The sequence below is a fragment of the Agelaius tricolor genome, unplaced genomic scaffold (genome assembly GCF_023055355.1).
Source record: "Agelaius tricolor isolate 1412-34295 unplaced genomic scaffold, bAgeTri1.0.p SCAF_58, whole genome shotgun sequence".
Lineage (NCBI taxonomy): Eukaryota > Metazoa > Chordata > Aves > Passeriformes > Icteridae > Agelaius > Agelaius tricolor.
The window spans coordinates 889,863-907,880 of NW_027269318.1; the positions used below are offsets into that span (position 1 = coordinate 889,863).

The 18,018-nt window shown below is 49.4% G+C and overlaps 1 protein-coding gene across 1 annotated transcript in view; it reads left to right on the plus strand.

Moving 5' to 3' along the window:
- Positions 1-18,018, plus strand: part of PTH1R (parathyroid hormone 1 receptor) — a 93,739-nt gene that overhangs the window by 65,717 nt on the left and 10,004 nt on the right. Inside the window, exons 6-10 of the mRNA XM_071456350.1 lie at positions 1,711-1,897; positions 5,249-5,402; positions 12,343-12,403; positions 14,291-14,357; positions 17,604-17,698. Coding sequence (XP_071312451.1) covers positions 1,711-1,897; positions 5,249-5,402; positions 12,343-12,403; positions 14,291-14,357; positions 17,604-17,698 — 564 coding nt within the window. The remainder of the gene's footprint in view (positions 1-1,710; positions 1,898-5,248; positions 5,403-12,342; positions 12,404-14,290; positions 14,358-17,603; positions 17,699-18,018) is intronic.

The following is an 18,018-nucleotide window of genomic DNA, read 5'->3' on the forward strand; positions in this document are numbered from 1 at the left end:
GACAGCATGGGATGGGAGGGATGAAATGTGTCACCCACATCCAGGGATTTGTCCTTTGGGAATGTTCTAGCTGGTGACCCCATAGAGCAGGGTGGCCCCAAACCCTGAGCCCCTGATTTGCTTCCCTTCAATTTCTGCTCGTGTCTTCTCCTAAAAAACCAGCAGGACTTGGACAAGAGCAGGTGGGGGCCAAAACAGCCACGTGGTGTCTGCAGAGGGATTTGGGAAGCTTGAGCCAAGCCCCAAGGACACGGAACACTGGGAATGAAATGTGTGGCTTTGGGCTCTGAAAGTGCTCAGAGCTCTCAGCAGACAGCAAAAGGTGTCAGGGGGGTTTGCTTAGACAGAAAATCCCAAATCCATGACAGACCCAATCCAAAGGGCACTGCAGACCCCAGCCCTCCACCACACTCCTGTTCTCCCAACCTTTTCCCTCCATTTCCCACTGGACACTGGCAAGGTTGTCAAAATATTCCATGTCCACGTGTGCAACAGAATTCCTGTTTTTTCTTTATCCATATCTTTATCCCACTTCATTTCCAGCCCAGACCACCTGGGCAACTGTGCAGGAGCATCTTTATCCCAAGGATCAGAGCAGCAGCAGGAATCAAGCCAGGTTTTATCCTCAATAATCCAGAGATTCATTGACTCCCTTTCAAATGCAGGGAACAAAGCCAATCCTCGTTTAAACCTCATCAGTTCCACTTGGAGTAATTTGGATTATAAAAGTGCAGAGAACAGCTGGTGTTGTTATCATAACAACCTGCAAAAGGGATAAAAACACAGCCTTTAATTAGTGCAGATTATTGGGATTTAAGAGGAATATAAATCCATTCATAAATCCAGGCATGGCACCAGAGCTCCAGAGGACAAAGGGGACCCAAAGAAGTCAGTCCCTTCTTCCCAAAATCCTGATTCCTGGTTCCAAAATACACCTCTTCCTCCTGGTTCTGACCCATTCACCTCTCACCATCCCTGAAAAAGCTTTTCCCCCAAAAAGGACCTTAAAGCGCTTTACAACTGGGATTTGTGGGGTCACTGCTGCCAGTGCTGGGGTGGAGCCCACAGACTGCTCCAAAGGATGACATTTACACCAGGAAAACAGGAACAACTGCCCAGCACACCCGAGTTACTGCTGGAGTTGCTCCTAAATTGAGCTGGACAAAAAATTTAATGGTTTACAGGAAGTTCTGCGAGGTTTCCAGTGGCCCCAGGTTCTGGAGCTTCTGGAATCCAAGGGCAGGAGTGGATAGGAGAGCAGGAATGGCTTTCCACTCCCACAGGGCAGGGTTAGAGCAGATTTTAGGAAGGAATTCCTGGCTGGGAGGTTGGGTTGGGAGGCCCTGGCACAGGTGCCCAGAGCAGCTGTGGCTGCCCCTGGATCCCTGGCAGTGCCCCAGGCCAGGCTGGACAGGGCTTGGAGCACCCTGGGACAGTGGGAGGTGTCCCTGCCATGGCAGGGGGTGGGATTGGATGGGCTTGAAGTCCCATCCATCCCAAACCATTCCATGATTCCCTGAAGCCCCTGGAGAAGGTGCTTATCCACTTCCCAGCCCCATGGGAGAGCAGGGAGCCGTGACCCTCACTCTGCTCCCTCCCCATGGGGACACGGTGCCGGTGGGAGGAGCTGGGGCTCTGCAGGGCCAGAGGTGGCCCCGGCTCCATCCAACAGCTGGACTGAACTTGCCAATCCTTCTTCTCCTCTTCCAGACGTTTGCACTGCACTAGGAACTACATCCACATGCACCTGTTTGTGTCCTTCATGCTGAGGGCCGTCAGCATCTTCGTGAAGGACGCGGTCCTGTACTCCGGGTCAGCCCTGGAGGAGATGGAGCGCATCTCCGAGGAGGACTTGAAATCCATCACGGAAGCACCTCCAGCGGATAAATCGCAGTTTGTGAGTATTCCCAGAGCAGTGGTTTTCCAGGATTCGTGTCTTTGTCCTCTCTGTTCAACACTTACCCTCTTTTGGGGAGTTTTCCCACCCTACTCATCTTTCACAGCCTCTTCCTGTCCTTTCCCATTCTCAGTCCATTGGTTCAGAGGGATTCCCAATTCCTGAGCTAAGGAAAAGCTGCTCCCATGGCAGTCAAGGTTGATGGTTTGATTCCCATCTACATTCCCCTGATACCCCCTGGAATTTATGGCTGTGGAAGTATTCCTGACCATCCCAGCACAAGGCACATCCAGCCTGGCTCACAGCACTTCCACAGATGGGGAATGCACGACTTTTCTCCCTCCCATATGGAAAAAAAGACATTTTGGAAGGGAAAATGGGGGAGGATGGTCACAGGAAAGGGTGGGGCTCATCTACAAAGAGGAGGTGGTGTCTATGAGAGGGACCTCAGACAGAATCATTGAGTTGGAAAAGAATTCCAAGGTCATCCAACCTTGGAATTGCTGGTGGGTCCCCAATCTCAGCCTTGTCCCCAGTCCAGAGTTCCACCTCCAGGAATTCCTTGGACACTTCCAGTGATGGCAACTCCAAACCTCCCTGGCAGCCTCTTCCAAGGCCTGAGCACCCTTTCCATGGGGAAATTCCTGCTGGTGTCCAACCTGAACCTCAGGCTCCACTCATGGTGGCTTGAGTCAATGCAGTCAACCCAGACTGCAGACGAGTCAACATCCCACAATAAAAATGGAAGAGACATCAGTTGGACTCTTCTCCGAAATTCCATGGGGATTTCACCGTATAGAAATCTCTGATGGCAACATCTGCATTGCCCATGTGCACGGGGGGATGAAGCCCATCCTCAATTTCCCACATCCTGAAGGTCTTGGCTCTCCTTGTCATGGGTTCCCTACCAGATTTCCCATGGAAACCCAGGAGTTTGTAAAGGGACTCCAAGGATATCCTTTGGGATGAAAACACTGTGAAATTCCCAGGCATGGGATTAACCCCACTCCATAGTTAATCCCTTGCCAAATTTCCAGCTCAGCAGGCATTCTGTCCTGGTGAAAATTCCCAAGTGATCCCTGAACTGGGCCAGGAGTTTGTAAAGCGCTTCAGGTTCCCTTGGGATGAAAATGTCGTGAAACTCCCAGGCATGGGATCGACCCCACTCCATCATGAATCCCTTGGGAAAATCCCACCTTCCCACCTGAGGGAACACAAACCTCGCTTCCCAAGCTGCCAAAAAGATGGGATTCCCAAAGGATCTGGACTCTGTGTGCTGCCCAGATCCTTCTCACCTTCTCACTTCCCACAGCTCCTGACAGGAGGGCACAGCCAGGGGGTTCGGGCTCTGCTCCAGGGCACAGGGACAGGAGCAGAGGGAACGGCCTCAGGCTGGGCCAGGGCGGGCTCAGGGTGGGCACAGCAGAAATTTCCCCATGGAAAGGGAGCTCAGGCCTTGGAACTGCCCAGGGAGGTTTGGAGTCCCCACCCCTGGAGCTGTCCAAGGAATTCCTGGATGTGGCACTTGGCGCTCTGGTGGGGATCAGGCACAGATTGGACTCGATGGTCATGGAGGCCTTTTCCAACCTCAGGAAGTTGATTCTGGGATCAACTGTGGATTTCCTTGGCTTCTCAAGTCTTTCCCAGCTTGTGCTACAACCAGGGACCAGCAACAAACACCCTGTGAAAAATCAGAGGGTTTGGGAATGTCCCAGTGTGCATCCAAGTGTCCCAATGGAACTTTGTCATTGTGCTCCTTTCCCACCCCGGACATCCATGTCATTAATTTACCGATTCTCACTCAACACGCTCCAAAACTCTCATTTTTTTGGAAAGAACACAAAATGTTTCACTGCATTGTTTGGTGTTTCTCTTCTTGCTGGGCTCATTATGAGGAATAATTAGGATAATATATGGCATTCTTTGGATATTAGCATTTAATGGCATTTCTCGCTCTTTGGAATTGCATGGCAAACAAGCAATGAAGGCGACAATTAATGGATTTCTTTTGTTTCCAAACGAAGTGGGAACTTTGCAATTAGTGCCTCACATTCCCTGCATGAGGCAATAAATATAAAAAATAAACATCGAAAATATCATCAAAACTAGATGGGGATTTTTTATAAATATAAAAAATATTAATTAATTTGGAGGGGGGTTTAATTAATCTATTTTAACTCCCTCTGTCTATGAAAGCAATGAATGTAATGCGAGCATATCTTATCAATATGCAAATATATGTATAGATGTATATATTGATGGACAAAAATTAGCATAAGAACTGTGCCAGGATTTAAAAAAATTCTCTTTTTATTTCCAAGATATTATTATTGGCATTTTCTGTCAGTCCTTTGCATTCCTCTTAAAGGAAGGGACAGCACAAAGATGGACAAAGGGATGTAGCAGCCACAGAATTCCTGGGAAATCCAACTTCCCAGACTCCAAGGATATCCACCTTGACAAGAGCTGGCTTTGTACTGATTCATTCCAAAGTGGCACCAATATTCTGCAGCCTGTCTCTACCGGGGCCGAGAAATTGGGAAGAAAGGTGGCTTCATCCCACTCTGTCCCAAGGGAGTGTTGGGTCACAGTCGGGGTTTTGCTCCCAAAAAATTAAAGTATTTCAGCTCAGCATGGAGTGAGAGCTCAGCCTTAACTCCACGATGTCCTGGAAGTCTCTCCCAGATCTCCCATCTTGCAGTTCAGGTGGGACACCTTGGGATATCCAGGGAAAATCCTCCAGGTCCCCTCTTGGAACACCTCTTGCTCCAAAAGCAGCAGGAGCCTTCCCAAGAGTTCCCAATTGTTGGGGACAGACAAACAGCCCTGGAGGACCCTGGCACGGACATCCATGACAGGATGGGTGACTCCATCCCACCTTGGTCTCTCCATGAGCTGAGGAAGGAGCTGTAATTCCAAGTGCTGTGACTTCAGCAGGACACTCAGACCAGGACAACTTGGTCAAGGCCCCTTGGCCTCCAACATGGGCAAAGGAGCACAGGGAAAAGATGAAACACGGGGAAAAGATGAAACACAGGGAAAGATGAGCCCCAACTGCTCTAGGAAGTGTGTGAGCCCCTCACCACCAGGTTGGGAGAGAGCAGGGCCAGGCCATCATCTCTTTTACTCTACTCACCTGCTGTAGGAAAAACCGTCTTTGGCTCAGGATTTTTTTCCCAACAGTTCATCTTTCCTGCTCTTCCACAGGTTTTCCCCCCTCACAAAAACCCCCGAGACAGAATTTTCTGATTTCATTTCCTTTCTCCACCTTGTTCCCCACCCCACCTCAATGTGTTTGCGCAGCACAAGAATTTCACCCTGTGTTCCTTCTCTGTCCTGTGGTCGCTGCAGGTGGGCTGTAAAGTAGCTGTCACCTTCTTCCTCTACTTCCTGGCTACCAATTACTACTGGATCCTGGTGGAAGGGCTCTATCTCCACAGCCTCATCTTCATGGCATTTTTCTCAGAGAAGAAATATCTCTGGGGATTCACATTATTTGGCTGGGGTAAGTCACATTATTTGGCTGCTCCTGGAAGAGCCTCTTGGGGGTGGTTCCTGAAGGAAACTGTGGATGCACAGAAACATGGGAGAGGGGATAAAGGCAGGATGAGCAGTTCTTGCAAGGACAGGCTTTCCATCCTGGGATTGATCTATTTTTTTTGTGGGGAGTTTTGAATAAGTTAGAGATGGGACTTTTGAGTTTTAAAAAATAGGACTTTACTTTTTAAAAAATCATAAGGTCTTTAATTATAAGACTTTTTAAGGAGTTATTGATTAATAAAACACTATTAATATAAACATTTCCATTTTTAACCTAATCTTTAAATATTGTTACTTACATTACAGTATAAACTTTCTTAGTTAATTATATTATAATACACAAACTTATAATACTATATTCTGATATTTTTGTTTACTTCTATAACTACTTTAATTTTTTCTATATCTTAAACTCTAAAATTCTAAACTTCATTTTACTTAGTTTTACATATCTTTACTTTAAACTATAAATCTACATTTTTATTTTTAATACCTAAATTTAAAAGCTTTTCTAAAGTCTTAAATCAAATCCCATGTCAAACTTTGACTTACAAATTCAAAATTCTAAGAATTCCTTATATTTTAAATTCCAACACTGGGAAGCCTTTGTCATTCTGGAACTGTGGTGTTACCATTCTGGAACTGTGGTGTTACCATTCTGGAATTGGGGTGTTATCATTCTGGAATTGTGGTGTTACCGTTCTGGAATTGAGGTGTTATCATTCTGGAATTCTGGTGTTATCATTCTGGAATTGGGGTGTTGCCATTCTGGAACTGTGGTGTTACCATTCCGGAACTGTGGTGTTACCATTCTGGAATTGTGGTGTTACCATTCTGGAATTGGGGTGTTGGGGTGTTACCATTCTGGAATTGTGGTGTTACCATTCTGGAATTGGGGTGTTACCATTCTGAAACTGGGGTGTTCTCACTGTGGCTCCTCCCAGGCTCTCCAGAAGGATCAGCCCAGGCTTGGAGAGGCAGCACAAAGACACAGGGAATCCCAGGATGGGTTGGGGTTGGGAGGGACCTCAAATCCCATCCAGTGCCACCCCTGCCATGGGCAGGGACACCTCCCACTGTCCCAAGGTGCTCCAAGCCCCATCCAACCTGGCCTGGGACACGTCCAGGGATCCTGGGACAACCACAAATCTCTGGTGGTGCCTCACCACCCCCAACATTTTGCCACCCTTCCTGGGCAGGGAATGTGAGGGCTAAATTTGGGATGAGACAGCCAACTTCAGGGGTTTATCCCCACCTCTTCCCAGGATCTCCTGCTGAGAAACCAGTGCTGAGCTGGAGGGGCAGGAATCTGTGGGAGGTTTTGAGCATCTGCTCCCAATGAGAGCCCCAAGCTCTGATTTCCTCCCTCAAACCTCAGCTGGTTCAAATCCTTGAGGTCTCCTGGGCCTTGGAAGACCACTGGAAACCTGCAATTTGTGGGGAAGAGTTTTTTATTTTCCTTTTCTTTCAACTTGGGCATCTTTTCCCTGAGTAACGAGAAAGGGGCGGGATGTGGGTGCAGGGAAGGGGCTCATTAGGAGAAGACGTTTTGGGCACACACATTTCAGAGGAGAATGGGATTTCTGTTCACTCCTGGCTTTAATTTTGGCTTCCCAGGAGTTACGAGGTGCTGGGACAATAAAACAACTGCCCACAGTTGTCTCGGAGTCTGGAGGTTGGGAGGAGAGCAGGGAGTGTTTCCGATGATCCTTGAGGATGTAAGGAAGGATAATGGGGTGTGGGTTTAAACAGGAATTAGCAGGAAAACCTGTTCAGAGGTCCGGGGGGGCTGTGGTTACCTGGCACAGCCTCACTTCCCAAATCTCAGATCCCAAATCCACCTGGCCACATCCTGACTGCATTTTTAGGACAAGGTTGAGGTGTGCACCACCCCACCCCCATTTCAGAACAAGATTTTTATGGAAAAAAAGTTGGTGGCTGTCTCCAATGGTGGAACTCAGAGCAAGGCAGGGAACCCAGAACTGAGTCCATGAAGGATTGCAGATTTTCAGGATTCAATGCTCCAGGGCAGGGCTCTCTCCAGCCTTTCTCCTTCCCCAAATGGGGAAGAAGCTGCTTCCAAACCTCCCGTTCAGCTGCCCCATAGGTCAGAAACTGCTGGTGCTGACAGATGATAACGAGGGGAACTGTAAGTAGAGAAATATTCCAAAGTGGGAATCCATCTCTCAGGAAAAGCCTGGTCCTGGACAGCTGGAAAAATTTTGGGAAAACCAACAAATTAGGAGATATTTGATGGGGTTTGGAGCAACCTGGGACAATGGAAGTTTTCCCTGCCCTTGGCAGGGGATGGAGTGAGATGGGATTTAGGGTCCCTCGGCACCCAGATCATTCTGGGATTCTATTTTGGGCATTTGGCATTTCTTATCTCAGCTGCTGAGGGCCGGAGAGGGCTTTGGATGGCACCTCCTTGCTAAAGCAAATGAACAAAACCCCAACTAAATTAAATTAGAAAAGAGAAATAAACTCATCTTCCTCCAAACCTTCAGGCCCTGTAAAAATTCCCCCTCAAAAAACAACATTAAACTGCAAAGAGCAGACTTAAAGAAGCAATTCCCCAGAGGGAATTCGGGAGGAGAGGGAAGCAGCTGGAAAATAATGCCATGTGTTTAACAAGCAAAACCAAAGGGGAAAAAGTTGGGACAGGCAGGGATTGCTCTCGTCAGCTCTCCCAAGCTCTGCCAGGGAATAATCATTTTATCGGAGCGACCACAGGGCTGGAGTCACACCTGTCACAACAGCCAGCATCCCTGGGCTTCCAGGAGCCTGAGGCTGCCCTGTGGAAATTCCTCTGGAATGAGAACACACGATCCCTCCGGGGGCAGTTGGGATTGCTTTGTTTGGATTGGGATGATAATGTCCACACAGGCACCCGCTCAGGCGGATTGTTTGGATAATTTTTGGGCACTGGAAAGGGCAGACCAATCCAGGAGCCACTGGAGACAGTGGAAAAATTCCAGTTCCCTGCAGCGGGCACCAGATCCTGCCCACACCGCAGCAATGAGTGACAGGGAATCAGGGATAAATAGTTATTCCACAGAAAAGACAGATTTGCCCCCAAAACTGAAATATTCTGGCAATAATCAGCATTGAATTTGTCCTGCCTGGAAATCTCCAAGGTGGAAACAGGGAGCAAAAATCACCCCGAAACATCTTATTCCTGGGAAAAGCAGGACAAAGAGCAATTCTTTGATGTCATCTCCGTGGATTTCTGTCCAGTATTTTCAATCCACATCCTCACTGGCACAAGCTCCATCAAAGTCCTCAACTCCCTTCTTCCAAGGGAGACCCTACTGATGGAAAGGAACTCATTCCATGCCAGCACCCACCCAAAATAAATAAATAATGGCATTATGGGCAACAATAAATCCCTTGGGAGACTCCCAGCTCCCTGCAGCTGTTTTTTGAAGGAAGTTTAGGAGCCATGACCAATAGCCAGGAAACCCGAGCTGATTCCATTGGCGTTTTCCCTTCACACCACGTTAATTCCCACACACATGGCTGGGCCGCCCTGGATTTCAGCAAAGTGGGGATTGCAGGGACACCTGGGAAAGATAAAAGGATGGTGGGAGGTGCTCTGAAAATCCGTGATGACGATGATGAGGCCTGCATGTTTATCCAAGCAGGAATAATCCTGCCCTGAGAAATATGTACCAAGCAGGACCAGAGGACTTAAAAGTATTATTGTTATTCCCATTAAACATCAGGAAAAAGGGACACAGAGGGACTCATAAAACACAGGCATTGTTCCTCAGAGAAGCTTTTAAGTCCCAGGGAATTGAGAGCAGAATTCCCAGACCTACACAAGGTCTTTATTCCTAAAGTCCCTTCCAGCAGTCGCTCCCTCACTCCACGCGCATGAAACGCATTTTTCCAGCTGCTGGGAGACACAGACACAGGAAAAGTCCTCGAGGGGCTGGGGTGGCCAGCACATCTTTCCCATTTTCCGGCTGCTGGGGAGATTCCTGACTTTATAGCACCTGCATTGTACACACTGTGTGTGTGGCTGGAAATGCACAGCGCATACAATGTGGATTCTGTACAAGTCACTCACGGCACGGCGGGGCTGGGCTGGAGTCAGGGAGCACATCCATCCGTGTATCCATGTATCCATGCATGCATCCACCCATCCATCCATCCATCCATGTATCTGTGCATCCATCCATCCATCCATCCATCATCCATCCATCCATCATCAATCCATCCATCCATCCATCCATCATCCATCCATCATCCATCCATCCATCCATCATCCATCCATCCATCCATCCATCATCCATCCATCCATCCATCCATCCACCCATCCATCATCCATCCATCATCCATCATCCATCCATCCATCATCCATCCATCACCCATCCATCCATCCATCCATCCATCCATCCATCCATCCATCCATCATCCATCCATCCATCCATCCATCCATCCATCCATCATCCATCCATCCATCCATCCATCCATCATCCATCCATCATCCATCCATCCATCCATCCATCCATCCATCCATCATCCATCCATCCATCCATCCATCCATCCCCCATCCATCCATCCATCCATCCATCCATCATCCATCCATCATCAATCCACCCATCCATCATCCATCATCCATCCATCCATCATCCATCCATCATCCATCCGTCCATCCATCCCTCCATGCACATGTTGGGATTTTTAGGGATAACTCTTTTCCCACGGGTATTTTATCATTGCTTGGGAGCTGGAAGTCAGCACAGGATTATTAAGAATGGGAATTGTGTCTCTTCTGAAGCTCAGGACAGGCAAGAGAGGAACAGATTCCCGTCAAGTATATCCAAATCTCCCAAAAAATCCATCCTTTGCACTTAGAACTTCGCTGTAGTGGGAATATCCAATATTCCATGGACGGCCTTTCGACATGGCAGCTCCTCAGTGGATATAAACTGAAGGAGCACAAAAAAATTCAATCCATTTAAACTTCGGATGATTTTCCAGAGACTGGAATGGGTGGATGGCAGGGAGGAGGAAAGAGCTGGTGCCTGTCACCTTCCCTGAGCCCTCACTTCCCTCTCTCCAAGTTCCCAGTGCGACGGGTCAAGGATTTTCCTCCCAGTGCCAGCAGCACAGGGAATTGTGGAGCGGGATGAATTCCTTATAAATGTGGCTTTGTAGGAGCGCTGGGCCTGAGTGAGGCTCTGTGTTTAATTATTTATGCTTTCTTATATTACCTCGGCATTCCCAGCTCCCCAGCCTGGATAAGGGCCCCGTTGTCCCTGGGTTTGGGACACAGCCGTCCCTGCTCCACACCCCGTGGTCAGGAAAACCTTTAAGCACCCTAATGAGACTTAAGTGCATGCTGAAAGTTAAGCCTGGGCTTATCCCCGAGCCCCAGTGAGCTTAGACTGGGAACAGCCTCTTCACAGTCCCCGCTGATAAATGTCGCCTTTATTTATTTTTTAATAATTTTTTTTTCCACCTGAAAGGGGTCATTCTTCCCAAATTTCTGGAAGCTACTGTGGATTGGATCCTGCTTTTTAAGGGAAGCCAGTAGGGGACTCGGTTGTACAAATAACTGGACCCTAAAGAAAAATAAATACAAGGTTGCATTTGGATATTGGGGAATTTTTTTTTTTTCCACGTTTCATAGGGAAAAGATGATGGCCTGGGGTAGCTGTGCTGAAATCAGGATGGTTCCTTTGGGAATGAACCTTTGGCTGGATATTTTGGAAGCATAATCCTAAATTTTAGCATTTCTCTGCTTTGTGCAGCAGCTCTCTCGTATTTAACAGAGCTTCCAATCCACCCAGGGATTTTCTGGGAGAAACTGTCGGAGCCTGACTCCTGCTCTACCTTCCCTTGATGTGAAGGAAGGGAGGAAATATCTTGGAGAAGGTGTGCTGCATAAAACCATTGGAATCATGGAATCATGGAATAGTTTGGGTTGGATGGGGTCATGAGGATCATCCCATTCCACCTTCTGCCATGGCAGGGACACCTCCCACTGTCCCAGGCTGCTCCAGCCTGGCCTGGGGCACTGCCAGGGATCCAGGGGCAGCCCCAGCTGCTCTGGCAATTCCATCCCAGCCAGGAATTCCCAATTCCCAATCTCCCATCCATCCCTGCCCTCTGGCACTGGGAGCCATTCCCTGGCTCCTGTCCCTCCATGCCTTGTCCCCAGTCCCTCTGCAGCTCTCCTGGAGCCCCTCCAGGCCCTGCCAGGGGCTCTGAGCTCTCCCTGGAGCCTTCTCCTCTCCAGGGGAACATTCCCAGCTCTCCCAGCTCCAGAGCAGAGCCATGGGATCACCCATGGGATGAGTTGGCCAGAGACAGTTTCAGCCTCTCAGGTCCCAGCACTCTCAGACCTCAGAGATCACCGAGTCCAACCATCCCCAGCACTGCCAAGGCCACCCTGACCATGTCCCCAAGTGCCACATCCACAGGGATTTAAATCCCTCCAGGGATGGGGACTCCCCCCTTCCCTGGGCACTCCCAATGTGTAACAGCCCCTTTTGGGAGAGGAATTTTCCCAGTTTCCAACCCAAACCTGCCCTGGCCCAGCCTGAGGCCGTTCCCTCTCCTCCTGTCCCTGTTCCCCCTGACTGTCCCCTCCTGTCAGGAGCTGTGCAGAGCCACAAGGGCCCCCCTGAGCCCCCTTTGCTCCAGGCTGAGCCCCTTCCCAGCTCCTTCCCAACCCCTTTTCCTTCCCTGGACACCCTCCAGCCCCTGAATGTCTTTGCTGTGAGCCCCCCAAACTGAACCAGTTCAGCTCTCAGATGTGAAAGCTCAGCCTCAATTACGCCTGAATAATTGAAAGCTGCTCCTTCCACCTTCCCCTGACCCACTCCGCCTGGAATTTTGGTGCCGGAGCACTCGGTCCCCACTGACCTCGTGTCCCCTGTGTTCTTTTGCAGGACTCCCTGCTGTGTTTGTCACAGTGTGGGCCAGCGTCAGAGCCACTCTGGCCGACACGGAGTAAGTCCCACTGGGTTTCCTTCTCTCCCTCTTATGTGCAGAGTTTTGGGGGATTTATGGGTGAATGCAAAAGGAAAAATAACCAAGCAGAGCTGGAATTCTTCTCTGGCATCATTAATTTTTGGAGGAGGATGGTGGATGGAAGGGAAGGATAATTTTTCCTTTTTTTTTCTGCAGGATCCAATAATGGGAATGCCTGCAATTGTTATCCCTGGGGATAAAGGGACTGTGTCACGGCTGGGCAGGGACGAGACAGGGATCCTTAAAATCCTGAATGAGCAGGAATGAATTTGGGACACAGCAGCTGCAGTACAGTCAGAGAATTTGGTGGTGGGGTGCTAGAACTGTAACTCCTCCACGGATTTTAAAATCCCAGGATGGTTTGGGTTGGAAGGGACTTGAAAGCTCATCCCATTCCACTCCTTCCACTATCCCAGGTTGCTCCAAGCCCTGTCCAACCTGGCCTTTCCCCCAAAACTCACAGGCTTGACCACACAGGCGCTTCCATGTCCCCAGGATCCTCCATCTGAGGGTCCCTGGGCATTCCCAAATGGCTCTGCCTGGGAAGACACTGCTTTCCAAAGGGGATTTCAGCTCCAGGCTTGGGTGGGCTGCTGGAGGGTGGCACATCCGTGACACCGGCTCATCCTCACAGAGGTTCCAGGGAGCACTGGTGGCTTTCCAGCCTCACCTTCCCTGAGGAGCTGGCCTGGGAAAACTGCCAAAGCCATGTGGGGGTGACCTGGATCAGATAAGGAAAAGCTGTGGCATTCCTGCCTCCAGAGCTGGAGAGAATTCCAGCAGAATAATTAACACTGAGTCAGCTTTTCCAGGGGCTGCTGGAAACTCCTGGGAGCAAACAGAGCCCATCCCTTCTTGGCAGATGGAGGATTGCATCCCAACATCCCAACATCCCAACATCCCAACATCCGTGTCACCAACTGGCCCTCCCAGTCCTCACTGGGATAAGGACTGAAGGTGGATGGAGATAAAAGATTTTGGGGGATTTTGGTTGAAGGAAACTGCCAGGAAGAGAGTGTGGAACCCCAACATTGTCCCCATCACCGCCTGTCCCCATTGTGCAGGTTTATTCCGAGGGGGAATCATGGAATGGTTGGGTTGGAAAACCCCTTTAAAGGTCACCTAATCCAACCCCCTGCCATGAGCAGGGACATAGCCAGGACTGAAGAGGCCTACAGGGAAGCTGAAGGGATTGTTCACCAGGAACGGGAGGGACAGGACACAGGGAATGGCTTCCCACTGCCAAGGTCAAGGGTAAATGGGATATTGGGAAAAATTCTTCCCTGTGAGGGTGGGGAAGCCCTGGCACAGGTCACCCAGAGGAGCTGTGGCTGCCTCGTCCTTGGAAATGCCCAAGGCCAGGTTGGACAGGGCTTGGAGCAACCTCTCTCCCATGGCAGGGATCTGGAATTAAATCATCTTCAAGGTCCCTTCCAACCCAACCCATTCCAGGATTCTGTGATCCCACATCAGTTCAGCCTCTCCTGCCTTCATGAAACCTGGATTACTTTTAATGGAGGGATTTTTTTTTTTTCTGGTGAGGAAGTGAAGAAGTGGAAAAGGATCTGTTCCTGACTGGAAGGGACAAATCGGGATGGATGTGGAAAGAACTGGAAAGAGCTTCACCCTCTGGAGAGCAGAACCATCCCAACCATGGGGAATATTCTCATTTTTTAGTAGCATTACAGCAGGAAAAGGGAAAAAGGGTTATTCCCAAGTCTCACTGAGCGCAGGCAGGGTTAGAGCAAGGTCCCTCCACAGGCTTTGGAGGAGCTCATCCTTCCAGGGGGATTTTTTTCCAACAGATTTTTCTGGAGTCGGTTGCTCTTCCAGTGCTTTCCTGACAGGATGTCCATCTCTCCTCAGGTGTTGGGACCTGAGTGCTGGCAATTTAAAGTGGATTATTCAGGTGCCCATCCTGGCAGCTATCGTGGTGAGTATGGGATGGGTGAGGGGCTGGGAGGCCTTTGGGTCCTTGGGAAGAGCTGATCCAGGATTTCCTACTCTAATCACTCTGTTACCAAAATTTCTGCCCTACAATAGTCCCTATGTGTCCACTTTGAGGGGTTCATGTTTGTCCTGCCTGGAATTTTGGCAGCTGAATATGGCAGAAGGGTTTGTGAGTGACTCCAAGGAGAGAAAAACCCCACATTTTCAGGGCTAAGACCCTAAAATCATCAAGGAAACCAACATTCAAGGCAATATTTCCAACCCAAACGATGCTGGAAGCTCTCAGGGGTCCTAACACGTCTTTACCAGGCATCTCCAGTGGCAAGAGATGGAATCTGGGACCTGTAGCCGGACCAAAGCTTTTCCCAGGAATGTTTCAGGGTCATCCCATCATTTCTGAGCTGGTAAAAGCTTGGGAAGCCCGAGGTGGGAAGGGAAATGAAACCATCCCAGCTTTGATTGGATCTTTAATCACTGAGGGTGGATTACTCCAACCCCCACCCAGGAGCCAGAGGGGAAAGGAAGGATCCAAGTGACATTATCCCAACACAGGAGGAGCTCTCCAGAGCTGGAGAGGGCACCATAAGAGTTAATTGTCTGCACCAGGTGAATTCAATTATGTCCTAATTAAAGAACCCATTAATTACCCTCTTCCCCCCTCACCCCCCCCCCTTTATTTGGGGTTCTCCATTGCTCATTCTCCTGGTGGAATCCTGCCAAAGAGCTCATGCACTCCCCCAGATCCCGTCTCCCCTTCCACTCACGCACGAGTGGAGCCAATAGGAATCTCTCCACGGTCCAGAGGGTTTGGAATCTTCCAGGCTCTTCCCCCTGCCTCCCAAATCAGGAGGCCGTGGAAGATGCTCAGTGTGGGTGAGAAGAGCACCAGACGCACAAAGAGCCAGAAATTTTCTGAGGTGGATGTGCTGATCTGTGCCGTTAGGTGAGATTTTTGGGGTTTGGCGTGGGGCTGGATTTCATCCTTTTGGTGGAAATTCTCCACCTGGCTCCCGCAATTCCTCAGAAGAAACGCATCACCGGGACCACACCTTTGGAAATGGAGCAGCAGAGGCTGGAGAAGGAAGTTCAGATGGTTCAATTAAATTAACTCCAGCGACCCCATCGCATTTCATTTGAAGGCCAATTAGCAGAGGAGAAAGAGCCCAATCGAGGCTCATCCTTGGAAAAATAAGTTTTCTCCAGGAGCCTCTTCCTGTGCCCTGGCAATTTGGGAATCCAGCTGTTTACTATGCAAAAATATTCCATGGGTTGTGTCAGTTTAATTTCTGTGGGTTCGTATTGTTCTCTTGGCTGCTTCTGCCATTCCCACGTTGCTGGACTAAGTCCTGCATTTTCTGGATGAGATTTTGGAGGCTGAGGGGTTTAAAATCTCTCCACTTTCTGCTAATTTGGACGTAATTCTTTTGTCTGGATTTCTTTTCAAATGCAGCACATTTGGGGAAATCAGAGGAGTTTCCCTCCTGGGTGTGATAATGTTGGGCATCTTTAATTTTGCCGACAAATGCAGTACAAAATCCCACTTTGGAGTCTTTAGAGCTGGAAAAGCTCCTCTAGAGACATAAACCTGCTTAGTTTTTCCCTTTCTGATGGTTTCCAAGGAATTAAATGCCCCCAGGCTCTGTCCTTCCCTGCCTGTTGGTCTGTCCGTTCTTCCCTTATAATTCCTGTGCCAGTCAGGAAATTTCAGCCAAATGGAGCTCAGGGAATGGGGTTGCAGGGATGTAAAATTTCCACAAACCTCATGAAATCAGGGAAATGGACGTGGGAGAGAATTTTCACTCATATCCCAGTGAGGGAAAGGGCATGGCACAACCTTCCCTGCTTTTTCTATGGAGAGCAGTTCCAAACGAGCTTGCACCTCCTCAAAGGAGGCGGAATCCAACCACAGGAGACAAAGCCATGGCAGATCAGCCCCTGCTGGCTCAGCAGCTCAGGGAATTCCTGGTTTTACCAGGGGGGATAACTGACCATGGGAGCAACTCTCCAGTGGTTGTGGTGGGATCTCTGTCATGGAAATGCTAGAACATGGATCTGCCCTGGCTCCAGCCAAAATGAATCCAAGGAGGTGTCCTGGATAATCCAGTCTGAGGTTCACAATGGTTCCCTCCCTGAAACTCTGAGCCGGTGTGTGGTGTGGTAATTCTGTGTCTCAAAATGCTGGAGGCTCCAGGGCAATCCGGAGGCATTATCCAACAGCATGGATCTGCTCATCGAGGTTATGGGATGGTCCTGCCTCTACCCTCTCCATAATCCCATGGAAGGGTTCGGCTGGGCCAGCAGCTGGTGGAATCCAGGGAAAGCAAGCTCTGAAGGGCTCTACAGAGATGGGAATCTCCCCAGTGCCACCCCATCTTTCCTCTCCGTCAGGTGTGGCCATTAAATTCTCCCCAGAGTGTTCCTGTAGGACAGAATCGGAATTACGGAGTTATGAGGGTTGGAAATGTTCTCCCAGGTCAAGTCCAACCGTTCTCCCAGCACCACCATGGTCACCACCAACCCTTGTCCCCAAGTGCCACATCCACATAGGATTCCACCACTTCCCGGGATGGGGATTCCACCACTTCCCGGGATGGGGATTCCACCATTTCCTGGCATGGGGATTCCACCACTTCCTGGGGCAGCCTGTTCCAAGGCACCACTGGAATTATCTTGAGCAGCTGGCCACGAGTTGGGTTCACAGATGTGTCTCCCTGAAAGGCAGTAGGTAATATTCCCTGACTCTCCTCGCCTGCTCCATCCTAAACGCTTCCCAGAGGAATCTCGGCAGTAGAAATATGGGAGAAATCCAACAGTTTCATTGCCTTTCTTCATTCTTGAGCTGCCATCCCCAGTTAGCTTCACTCTGTCCTCACCGTGGTGCCTTGGGCTTGTTCCTCTTTCCTTTTGCACATGGAGATGTGGGAAGACATCCTACAAGTGCCCCTGGTATCCGAGGGGATCTTAATCCCAGCTGGGCTGTAAAGACAAATAAATCCTCATTTTGGCCTCCTCCTCCAGGTGCCTGCTGGGCCATTCCATATTCTCCCTGAAGGTTAAAAACCTTGGGATCATTCCTGGAACACTCATCCCTTCCACAGGAGGAGCTTCCTCCCCAATCCCAGCCCCTGCCTCACCTGGGGGAAACACCAACCAAACAACTCCACCGTTTTCATTGATTTTTTTTTTAACAGCTCTCGTTTCTTTGTTGTTTGTTTTCTTTCCCCTGCAGGTAAATTTTATTCTCTTTATCAATATTATCAGAGTCCTCGCAACCAAGCTCCGAGAGACGAATGCAGGGAGGTGTGACTCGAGACAACAGTACAGGTGAGTGTCACCTGCCCTGTCCCCTTTCTGGGGTGGGACAGAGTCCTTGCTTCACCCCCCTGGCTGGTGGAGAAAGCCCAGGGTGACACTGGTGCCGCCTAAAATAACTCAAAAAGTTTGCTGTCTTCCAAGTGTGGTAATGCAGAATGAACCAGAGCAATTTAAAACTCTCCTAAACCTTTCAAATGCAGCCTGCTGCGGGAGGTTAGGGAGGAATTCCAGCTCCTCAACCAGTTTCTGAACCCAAAGTGCAAAAATAAAACGTTGTTTGTGCTGTTGAAGGCCGTAAAACTTGTATCAGTTTATTTGTTTATTTTTAT